We start from the raw sequence: 12,135 nt of genomic DNA on the forward strand, positions 1-12,135 counted from the left end.
GAGAAAGGGTTTCACTATGTCGCCCTTGCTGTCCCGGAACTTATTTTGTAGACCAGGCTTGTCTCAGACTCGATCTGCCTTTCCCTCCCTGCAAGTGTTGGGATTAAAGGCGTGTGCTGCTTATCTGTCCAGTTTTATTTTCTGTGTGGCTAAACTTAATCATTCTTCAGTGCAGCAGTTATTTGCCTTTTCCACGTAAAACCTTTAACAATTTGTAAGAGTATGGATGCCATCTAAGAACTGCCCTTTGGACATTTACGAGAAAAAGTATTTAACTAAACAGTTTACCATGGATTGTTAGATTCTCTGTCACACATGGGCTTCCACGCTGTGCCATGGAACACAGTCACAGGCAAGTGTTTGCTTGAAATTACAGGTCTTATTTGATAGCATATTTTCCAGATGTAGAACACACTCTTTAGAAGACTAGTGCAGGTGTGTGACTAAGAACACGCACAGCAGTCAGAAGCAGAGTGTTTAAGAAGATCCACCTGCCTCTGCTTCCTGAGTGCTGAGGATAAAGGCGTGCACCACCACTGCCTTCTAATATTCTTTTTAGTACTAAAAATTTAGGTTATACATTCATGCATTATATTTAAATAAATATGGTTTGTTTCGCAAGTAACAGTCTTATGTTGCTTTGGCAAATAGGCAACTATATGATATTGGAAGTTTGTTTTGTGTTCTTATTTTTAATTGTTATTACGTTTTTATTCATTTTTGTGTTGGCATGTGTGTGCTTGTGGAGATGAGAGACAACTTGTGAGGGTCAGTTCTCTTCTTTTACCTTGTGGGTCCCAGTGTAGGCATAATTAAGGAGGTCCATGAGAGGGTAACATATTTATTGGGGAACACTCACAGTAAGAAAGCCGTTGCATTCCTCTGCTATGTGAGCGCTGGAAGTTGTGAACAGAACTCCCACCACCAACCAATAGAGAAAAATAGTGGGCATGAGTCCTGTCTGTGCTTATAGTGTCTCAGACTTGGGCTGGTATCCAAAAGGCTATTGGCTGAATAAATTCCCCCAACATTCCAGGGATGGAACTCAAGGTGTCAAGTGTAGGGGCAGGCACCTTTGCCTACTGAGCCCTCTCACCAGCCCGTCTCATGGTTTGAGAATAAGTCTTCCTGTCTGGACTGTCTGTATTCATCATCCTGCACCTTAACCGTTCAAGTGCTGAGGTTACAGGCATGTGCCACCTGGAGAGCTTTGTTTTTGTGATGAAACTGTAAAACCAAGTTGATGAAAATGGGTATAAATATGGTTAAAATTTACAGTGTATGATATCAGATATAAAATGTGTGGCTTCTGAGCTACAGTGCTCAGAATCACCTACCCGAGGAGATGTCGTTCTCGTCTCCTGTACCGTGAGGAGGCTGAGGCTTCTGCAGATAGGGAGGGGGTCTTACTGCAGTGTCTTTATGATGTGCTCCCTTAAACCAATAGTTGATCTTCGTTTATGTAAAACTTTCCCTTGTTTCCTCTGAATCATCATGTACTGCAGTGTTATAGACATAATTAGATGATAATAATTATGTATTGATTATAAACTGTAATTTAAATAAAATTCATTTGCTTGTAACTTTTATTGCTGAAGATTTCATATTTTGTTACTAAGCTAGTAAATTTGTTTTCATGTATTATGTGTGATTAAAGAAGATACTTGTTGAAATAGAAGCTATTTTTGAGTATTTTTAAAGTTTCTATATTAAAAACATGATAGACAGGCTGGGGAGACGGCTCAGCAGTTAAAAACATGATAGACAGGCTGGAGACAGCTCAGTAGTTAAAAACACTTCTTACTCTGACAGGGGACCCAGTGCCCTCTTCTGTCTTTTTTTTTTTTTTGGCTTTTGGCTTTTGGCTTTTCAAGACAGGTTTTCTCTGGAGCTTTGGAGCTTGTCTTGTAACTCGCTGTGTAGACCAGGCTGGCCTTGAACTCACAGAGATTCACCTGTCTCTGCCTCCTGAGTGCTGGGATTCAAGGTGTGTGCCACCATCACCCAACACCTTTTCTGTCTCAGCAGGCCCTTTACAAGACATAATGTTGACATAATATTGAAATTTTGGTCTGTATTTGGAGTTTTTCTAAGTAATTATTGGGGTTAGAGAGAGTGGTTACAGCACTCATTTAGCATAAGTGAGGGACTGGGTTATAGTCCCAATACTGAGAAAAAAGGAAAGAAAGAAAGGAAGAAAGGAGGGAGGGAAGGAAGAAAAGAAGGAAGGAAGGAAAGGAAATGAGGAAGAGTTCTGTTGATTTTATCTTTACTGTGTGGTGTGGCTCCCTTCTGTGTGGCCATTCCTGCTTTGACGTATTGGCAGTTTCCAGGCAGTTCCAGGCGGTTTCCCCTTTCTTATCAGTTGAGTTTCTGGATTCTGTTCTCTCTCTGTCTTCCAGATAAATATTCACGAGTTTAAGTCATTGGGCTAGGTTTCTTACCCCTTCCCTTTACACTGTAGTTTAAAAAATTTTTTTTTCTTTCTTTTTTTTGGTTTTTCGAGACAGGGTTTCTCTGTGGTTTTGGAGCCTGTCCTGGAACTAGCTCTGTAGACCAGGCTGGTCTCGAACTCACAGAGATCTGCCTGCCTCTGCCTCCCAAGTGCTGGGATTAAAGGCGTGCGCCACCACCACCCGGCCAGTTTTAAAATATTTGTGTACCTCAAATATTTAGTGATTATTCAGTAAGCTAAAACAATTTACTTGATTTCAGATTATAATGTATTCTGAGTCAAGTCTAGTACTATAGCCAGAACATTGATACTGTTCGTGAGAATTACTACACTATCTGGGAACGTTTTCATTGATACTGTTGGTGTGAATTGCTACACTATCTGGGAACTCTTTGTGAGAATTGCTACTCTATCTGGGAACTTTTTCATTGATACTATTCGTGAGAAATACTGCACTCTCTGGGAACTCTTTCATTGATACTGTTCGTGAGAATTACTGCACTCTCTGGGAACTCCCATTGATACTGTTCATGAGAATTACTGCACTCTCTGGAAACTCTTTCACTGATACTGTTCGTGAGAATTACTACATTCTCTGGGAACTCTTTCATTGAAACTGTTCATGAGAATTACTACATTCTCTGGGAACTTCAAGTGGAAGCTTAGGAAAGAGACTGCAGCAACACTTGGAAAAGCATAGTAGACATGTTGTTCTCATATAGTGATACTTTATTGCAATGTTTTCCCATGTTCACAAAGGGAAAACACACAATATACACTTAGTGAAAGTTTACCTTTCCTCTTCCAGTCTCACATAAATATGGATGAAAAACCATTTTCTTGTAGCATGATATTAAGTGGTTGGTAAGCATTTGTATGTAAACGCAATATATAAAAAATAAGCCAAATGTATGGATACTAGAAAATATAGCTTAGACTATACAATGACTATTAGTCAAAGAAACCAGCTACCATATAACAATGTGACAGTTGTCTGGGAGTCTCCATCTATTGAGAACAGTTTAAAGAATGAGCGACATTAATGTCTTCAAGCTTAGCTTCAGAGCTCGGCAGCTTTAAATTCCTTTTGGGCAAGCGGGAACTCCTGACATTCTCTGGTTCAGACTGCATTGGTAGCAGACCTATAGCCAGTTAAGACGAGTTCTTAACTGACGTCTGTCTAGTACCGTGTGTTTTGTATAGCACCTACCCTTAAGCCATGCAGACTATCAGTCCAGTTTATTTTCCATTCTACAGGGAGCAAATGGAGCATCAGCAAGGTGACCCAGTTGTGGCTGAACTGGGGGGCTCACACCTCTTACTGTTGCATTGAAGCTCTTGCATAACTTCACCCTTTATTATGAACCAAATTGAGAACAGAATTTGCTGTTATATATTTACATGTTTTGATCTTTTTCCTCCTTCACCTTTTGTCAGACTTTTTGTGTTCTGATGAAGTTTTTGTCTTTATAAGAGCTATAAATACCCCTTCCAGAACACTTAAGCATACTGAGAAGTATGAAAATGGAGAGCTAAGCACACCCTCCCCACTCTAGGTTGTCAGAGTGCACACACACAATATATACACATACACACAAACTGATTTTTCTGGGGCTAGGAAGATGGCTCAGTAGTTGAGATTACTGACTGCTCTTCCAGAGAACCTGGGTTTGATTCCCAACACCCACATGGTGGCTCACAATCACCAGGGGCTCTGACAATCTCCCCAGGTCTTCTTGAACACCAGGCAAACACATGGTACCCATACATGCAGATAAAATACCTATAGAAAATAGTAAAAGAAAACAAAAACCCAGAAAACTACGCTTAAAATGATTTCCGGAGACAGTTCGGCCTGACAAAAAACATGTATAGAGAGTAATCATTCATACGTGCTGGTGACTCACATACAAAATATTTCTCTCAGCCGGGCGGTGGTGGCGCACGCCTTTAATCCCAGCACTCGGGAACTCGGGAGGCAGAGGTAGGCGGATCTCTGTGAGTTCGAGACCAGCCTGGTCTACAAGAGCTAGTTCCAGGACAGGCTCCAAAACCACAGAGAAACCCTATCTTGAAAAAACCAAAAAAAAAAAAAAAAAAAAAAAAAAAAAAAATCTCTCGAATCTTGTCGGCCAGAGACCAGTCAGTGATAAACTCTGAAAGTTGAGCATGTGGCATTTTCAAAAGGATTTTTATTTATTTATCATGTATGCCGTGTTCTGCCTGCGTGTGTGCCCGCAGGCCAGAAGAGGGCGCCAGATCGCATTACAGATGGTTGTGAGCCCCCATGTGGTTGCCGGGAATCTGAACTCAGGACCTCTGGAAGAGCAGCCAGTGCTCTTAACCGCTGAGCCATCTCTCCAGTCTACGTATGAAAAATTCAACAATATGGGTCTGAACGTGTAGCTCAGTTTCTGTTGGTCTAGTGCTTGCCTAGCATGCGTGAAGCCCTGGACCCCATGCCATATAAACTGGACCTACTGATGCTGCCTGGAATCCTAGCATTCAGGAGAATCTGAAATTAAGGTCATGCTTAGCTACGTAAAAGGTTTGAGACCAGTCCGCACTGCATGAGATAGTCTCAAAAAAATTAAGTTCACAAGTTTTATAAATTGAGAACGTGTTATAGTCTAGAAAAGTGCACCATAAAATGAGTGACAGGAAGCTATTTCTTGGAGGTATTTGCTCTTCCTGTCCAAGGGGAAACGTTTTTGTGTTCCGAAGTGTGAAAAAAGTCCTCTTTGAGTGTGGCAGTGGAAGAGCCTTTTCCTGCGTCTCTAGGAGGCAGAGCTCTTTGTTGACTTCCTGTCCCTTGAAGACCTGGCGTTTCCTCGCTCACCTTTGTGAACACAACTAGGAGAGCTAATAAAAGGTTCAGTGTATCTGCTCTTATGTTGAGGTCTTTGATTTATTGGGAGTTGAGTCTTGCACAAGGCGATAAGTGTGGCTCCTTCTTTACATACAGACATCCAGTTTGACCAGCACCATTAGTTGAAGTTTTTTTTTTTTTTTTTTTTTTTTTTCCAGTGTGTATTTCTGGCTTCTTTATCATCGTTAAAGCTTGGGAACCAGAGTGCCTGTGGTCAGTTCCTGGCCCTAGCTCTTTGTATGTCTGTGAGCATGTTATTTGAATTTTTTAAAATAAAATATTCATTATTGTATATGTATTGATTTTTGCCTACATGTATGCTGTGCACCATGTGCATGCCAGGTGCTCAGTGAGGCTGGAAGAGGACATTGGCTTTGGAGGTACAGGTGGTTGTGAATTGCCGTGTGGGTACTGGGCAATGAACTAGGGTTCTCTGGAAGAGCAACATCAAGCCATCTCTCCAGCCCATTATTGAACATCTTCAGTTTCTCCAGTTAAAATTTATTTACCTACTGTGTGCATGCATATGTGCTGTAGGGTGAGTATGGAGGGCCAGGACAACTTGCAGAATTTGGTTTTCACCTTCCACCATGTAGGTTCTCAGGCTTGGTTCCAAATGCCTTCACCTGCCGATTCCTCTTGCCAGCCCAGTTTCCCCACTTTTAGGATGAAGGCTGTAGGTTATTAGCTGAGATGCAGTCTATAAAGTTCTTCAAAACAGCCCTTGACGGAAGTGTCAACTTCTGATAACAGCCTGCCATTGTTACAATACAAATAGTCTGGAAATAGGCAGAAAAGAACAGCTGTCCACTAGGAAAAGTCGGGAGAGTTTCTGAGTTCCATTTGACCTGGACATATTAGCTGGCAGTCTGTCCCTGTATTAGAGAACCTGACACAGGCTACGTGAGAAGTATTTAGATCACAGTTTTGACGGCTCGGGGTCCACATGGCCTGACTCAGCCATCATTCCAGGAATTAAAGGGAGAAAACAGCAGAGGAAAGGCGGGGCGGGGCTGGAATCAGTGCGGCCAACAGGTAAAGACAAGAGGTCAAGCATTCAGCAGGAAGAACTGGCTCAGGGGTGAGAGGGAGGCATGGATTAAGGAGTCTGTCATGCTGTGGTCTGGCTGGGCCTCATCTCAGGTCTGGATTTTCCAGGTTCTAGAGAAGTCAATAGAGATTGTCACCCCCATTTGGTGGGGGTGAGGTGGTGAGTGAAGGTAGGAGAGGAGAGAGGCAGTCTCACCATGAAGTGGTCTGCCAAAAATTCTGTCCCTGAGTTCTGAGGTGACTGCAAGTTATGAACAAAGGCCAGAAGCTTCTAGATGCTGCTCCAGGACAAGTAGAACCTGGGGTAAAAACTAACCTTTGAATGCCCTTTCCTCCTTCCTTCCTTCCTTCCTTCCTTCCTTCTTCCTTCCTTCCTTCCTTCTTCCTTCCTTCCTTCCTTCCTTCCTTCCGTCCTTCCTTCCTTCCTTCCTTCCTTTCTTTCTTTTTTTTCTTTTTTTCTTTCTTTTTTTTGGTGCCTTTAATCTGGAAGTGAGTTGAGATAGGATAAGTATATTTAGAGCTAATCAACCTTGTATTACCAGTTTTTATGCAGAGACTCAGTAAATAATTAATTTGCCGGTATGCGATGAGCAGGAATTTCATCTGAAATTCGAAGACAGAGACAGATGTAAAATGAGGGCCCATTTGTCAGGTTTATCCTGTTTTTAGCTATGTATTGTGACATTTGCAGGTGCGCGCACCTGCGTGTGTGTGTGTGTGTGTGTGCATGCGCATGCATCTAATTAAGCAACTCTAAGTGTGACGCTCCTATTGCCCCCACCTCTTTTCTTGTTGTTGCTTGTTTTTTTTTGAGGCAGGATTTCTCTGTGTAGCTCTGGCTGTCCTGGAACTCACTCTGTAGACCATGCTGGCCTCAAACTCACAGAGATCCACTTGCCTTTTCTTCCAGTGTGCTGAGATTAAAGGTGATTAAAGGCATGTGTTACCACAGCCCAGTGTAGGTCCCACCTCTTTATAATGTCTCAGAATCACACCAAGCCTTTATGCACAGGGTTCTTTGGGGAACACCCAACATCCAGACTACAGCACAACACTATGAAAGAGAAGTAGGAGTTTGCTTGGAGGAGGAAGAGTTAGACATTTTGGGACTCTGTGATGGCAGATATGGAAAGAAGAATGGTAGCCAGGTGGTGGTGAGTGCAAGCCTTTAACCACCTTTAATTCTAGCACTTGGGAAAAGAGACAGATAGATCTCCATGAGTTGGATGCCTGGTTTACAGAGTGAGGTTCCAGGACAGCTAGGGCTACACAGGGAAATCCAAGAATTGTATTCTTAGAAGTTGCTGTTGGCCAATCTAGCAAAGCTACTCAAAGGACGAGATGCGCTTAGATATGTATGACAAGCAGGTTTCCGTCCTCATGTCATTGTTCACAGTCGCTGGATGTGACATGTAACACGTTTATGACAGTGATTAGTGATTTTGGTCTCTGTGAACTTTGACCTTCCTGGCACTGACAAGCAAATCCCAGGTGTCAGGACCATGGCCCAGGAACACAGACTCAGAGTACCCCAAATACCATGTTACAACATGGTATAATTTCCTGAAGCTTTTATAGTAAAAAAAAGCAAAGAAAATCATGAATCAAGACAAATGAAATACATTGGAGACCCCAGGTAGGCAGATTACAGTCAGGTGGAGGAAATCTCTGCTGCAGGCCCCAGATAATGTCTGATGACATGCTTAGTCTTTGGGTGGGTGAAATGGAGTGGCCTCTGTGTACGCTCCCATGGACCTACCTAGTAGTTACAGAGCGCTAAATGAAGCAGAGGTGGGCCATGAATGGATATGTAGGAGACTTGGTGAGCCCGAGGTAATTTTGCTCCTGCTGTACCATCCCAGGTCTCCACAGTCACAGACTTTAAAAACATTTTATTACTCTTATTGTGTATGATGCAGGTGCATGCGTGAGAGGCACACTCGAGCCACTGTGCAGATGTGAAAGTCGGAGGACAATGTTGTGGAGTCCTCGCCTGCCTCCTGTGTGGGCTCCAGTGACTGAACCCAAGTCATCAGGCTTGGTGGGACGTGCCTTTAGCTACTGAGCCATCTTGCAGGCCTAGTAATTCACTTTTAAAGCGTAATCGGGTAAAATTAGAAATTTTCATTTGGGAGAGGGGCTTGTTTTCAGGTTTCAGTAATGTACCTGAAAGTTTTGGAAAATACATTTGTAGTTTACTACTACTATTATTATTGTTTGTGATATCAAGCATGTAAGTTCAAGTTTCTCATTCTGTCTGGCACACAGGGTAAAATCTTTTAAAAATATTTTATTTTAGGGTCTAGAGCAGTGGTACTCAATCTGTCACTCCTTTGGAGGTTGCATATCAGATATCCTGCATATCAGATATTTACATTATGTTTCATAACAGTAGCAAAATTAAAGTTACGAAGTAGTAATGAAAAGAATTTTATGGTGGGGGGTGATCACCACAGCATGAGGAACTGTATTAAAGTGTCACAGCATTAGGAAGGTTGAAAACCATTTCTCTAGGGAAATGGCTTAGCTGCTAAGAGTCCTTGTTTCTCTTCCTAAAGACACTAGATCAGTTTTAGCACCCACACTGGGCAGCTCACAACTGTCTGTAACTCCAGCTAGAAGGGATCTGATGCCTTTTTCTTGGCTCGGCAGGCGCATGCACACGTGTACACACGCACACACACAGACACACACATACACATACACACACACAGAGAGAGACAGACAGACAGACATACATATTTTTTGAAAAAGACTTTATTTAATTTATATTTGCATATGTGTGTATGTGATGTAGGTGCTGGAATCTGAACCCACTGCTCCTGATAGAGCTGTATGTGTTCTTAGTCACTGAGCTGTTATCCTTTCTCTCCTCTTCTGTGTAAACTCTTATAACACATTCACTGTTCAATGAATTTGTTTCTAATAAAAAACACCAAGAAAATGCTTTGTTGAATTATCTGAGGCAATATGTTTATGTTAAAAAGAAAATGCTTTGTTGAATTATCTCAAGCATATGTTTATGTTAAAAGCAGAGACGAAATTAAAATGGAAATAGGGAAGGTCTTCTAAGAGCCCTAATAGATGCCTCCTTATGAAAACTTGATTGTAAAGCCACATTGGACAAATCAAGCATCGAGCTACATCCCAGCCCTTAAATCTTTAAAGACTGCTTCTTAGAAAAAGAGATGGTAGAGAGTCCTAATTACAGTTCAAGGATTATTGAAATATTTTACATTTCAGTTTTCCAAATTCCCGGAGCTAAACCTATAGAGAGGTAACTCAGAGCCTAAACAGTTGAGCTTTAAAAACTTACCCAGAGGACAATCAACTCCTAGATGGAACTGTGTACTTTCCTTCTTCCTCAGAAACTTTAAAAACACTATGTATATGCCGGAATTTATTTCTGAAATAGTTTGGGTTGGGTTCTAATGCTGGGAGTAGCCAGGTGAGCCTAAGAAGAGTATCATGTGTGCCCTTTGGCCATCGTTCTTAGGATGCTGACTGGCATCTGATGCCTTGTCAGCTTCTGTTAGAGCCCCCGTGATTCCCTTACCTTCTTGTGCCTTGGTCAATAACACAGTATTGTCTCTCCTCTGTGACGGAGCCTACAGTGAACAAAATGTGGCAGAGAATGGGTCAGAGTGCCTGGAAAACGGTGGTTTATTCTTGCTGCATTTCTGTCCAGTTTGACAGGAAGTGAGAACCAGACTTGAGCTGTTTATGGGAACATGACCTTCCAGTGTGTGCCCCTAAGTTGTAGACTCAATATTAGAGCACTATGGCTATGAGAGTTCAACACAACGACGGAAGACAGTGGACATGGATAAAGTAAATCCCACCACTGTGGTCTTCTGGTGGTTAGTGTTGCCATCCCATTTTAAAGTTCTGTCTTTGCTAGGATGACTCTTGGGTACAAACACTGACACTAGAATAAATGTAACTTCTGTTCTCTTTCAGATTTACCAAAAACTTATCTCCTGACAAGATCAACCTAAGCACCCTGAAAGGAGAAGGCGAACTGAAGAACCTGGAGCTGGATGAGGAGGTGCTCCAGAACATGCTGGATCTGCCCACGTGGCTGGCCATCAACAAAGTGTTCTGTAACAAAGCATCCATCAGGGTAAGGCTTGGGTGTCCCAGGAGACTTCTCATGCTATCAGTCTCTGTTCTCTGTCCTTTACACTAAATCCTGAGCTTCAGATCATTCCACGAAGAAGCATTTTATTCCTACAGCTTACTTAGAAAATACCTGCATAAAAAAATCCAAAAGAAAAACCCCAGAAAATACCTGCATAAATGATTGTCCATCCCTTATGAGTGGAATTGGGGTGATGTATTAATAACTTACATTTACATTTTTTCAAAACTATTTTATTGAAATTTTAATCAAATTAATTTGTTATAAATTAGCTACTTCACTTTGGCATATATTCAGTGATCATCTCCCCTCTTCCCGTGGGATTGATTTATTGTCAATTGCAATGATTTAAATTTATAGTACTTTATTTTAAAGGTAAGAATTGCCCTTTATTACTGTAGACATAATGCTCTCATGCTATTTTAGAGTTTTATTCCTTTCTTCTGTTTCTTTTAATTCTGTGAAATTTAAGGGTTTCTATTTACTATGTCATTGTTAACATTGTTCTTACCAGTCTGTTGATTTTTGTTTCTAATCTTATGTCAGTTCATGTAGCTTCTTGCTGTTAGATACCAGCCAGGCTTAGATTGAGAGGTTGCTCAGGAGAGGCAGTGCCTGCTACTGCTTTGTTTTTATAGAAAGTAAGTTTGCGTTTCCTTTGGGAAAGGGTTCTGCATCCCTTGGTATTTAGCGTTATAATGACCCAGACATTAACAGAACCGTGACTGGGTGTATTTGAACGTTGTCTCTTTGTTGTTGTTGGCATTTCCACCAATAAATTTATTTTGAATAGCTGCAAAAATACTGGCTGGAATTCTAAAGTTAAACAAATTAATAAACAATAGTGATTATGCTTAACTGAGAATTCTTAAATTGTCTAATTAAAATGTATATTAAGAACTGTTAAAAACATGCAAATTATCTTATTTAGATAACTTAAATGATTTTCTTATGTGACATAGATACCCTGATTTCAATAGTATGAATAATTTTCAGTCTGAGAGAGATGTATAATGTAACTTGCTGCCTGTCTTTTTATGTACAGAGGTGTCTGTTGAATAGTATTTCATATTAATTTTTAATAATTCATTTTAAAGAAAAAACTTTTACTTGTAGATTCCATGGACAAAACTGAAAACACATCCCATCTGTTTGGTGAGTAGAGAAACTGTCTCAAAATAATCATTTGCACATGTACATGTAAATTATTTATTATATAAATATTAATGTTTTGTTTCTTGGACTTTTTATTTATTAACTTATGCTTTATTTTTATTGGGCTTATTTTTTCTGCTGTTATATGAGAAGCTTAAACTTTAAATTAAAAGGAATTTTAAAGTTTTTATTTCTAGAACCTTATATCCAGTTGGCATATTGTATCTTTTAATTCTTCACTGCCATATTTTAGAACTGCTTCCCTAACTTTTGGCCCAGATTTTCTGTGTTTCTGTTCTCCTTGGTCTAATGAGTTTAGTCATATGTTCTGTAACGTACTTCACCTTTTCACGAAAATCGAATAAAATAGATCATTTAAGCCTTTTTAAAAAGAGTTTCTTCATTGATTCTTTGGGAGTTTCGTATCATGCATCCTAATTCCGCTTGCCTCTCATTCTCTCTATA

At 40.7% G+C, this 12,135-nt stretch overlaps 1 protein-coding gene across 2 annotated transcripts in view; it reads left to right on the top strand.

The window, feature by feature from the left end:
* Positions 1 to 12,135, top strand: part of Bltp3b (bridge-like lipid transfer protein family member 3B) — a 68,513-nt gene that overhangs the window by 16,307 nt on the left and 40,071 nt on the right. For both annotated transcript variants that reach the window (XM_057757697.1, XM_057757699.1), the window contains exons 2-3: positions 10,335 to 10,497; positions 11,632 to 11,670. In XM_057757697.1, coding sequence (XP_057613680.1) covers positions 10,335 to 10,497; positions 11,632 to 11,670 — 202 coding nt within the window. The remainder of the gene's footprint in view (positions 1 to 10,334; positions 10,498 to 11,631; positions 11,671 to 12,135) is intronic.

This window comes from Chionomys nivalis, chromosome 25, assembly GCF_950005125.1.
Source record: "Chionomys nivalis chromosome 25, mChiNiv1.1, whole genome shotgun sequence".
Lineage (NCBI taxonomy): Eukaryota > Metazoa > Chordata > Mammalia > Rodentia > Cricetidae > Chionomys > Chionomys nivalis.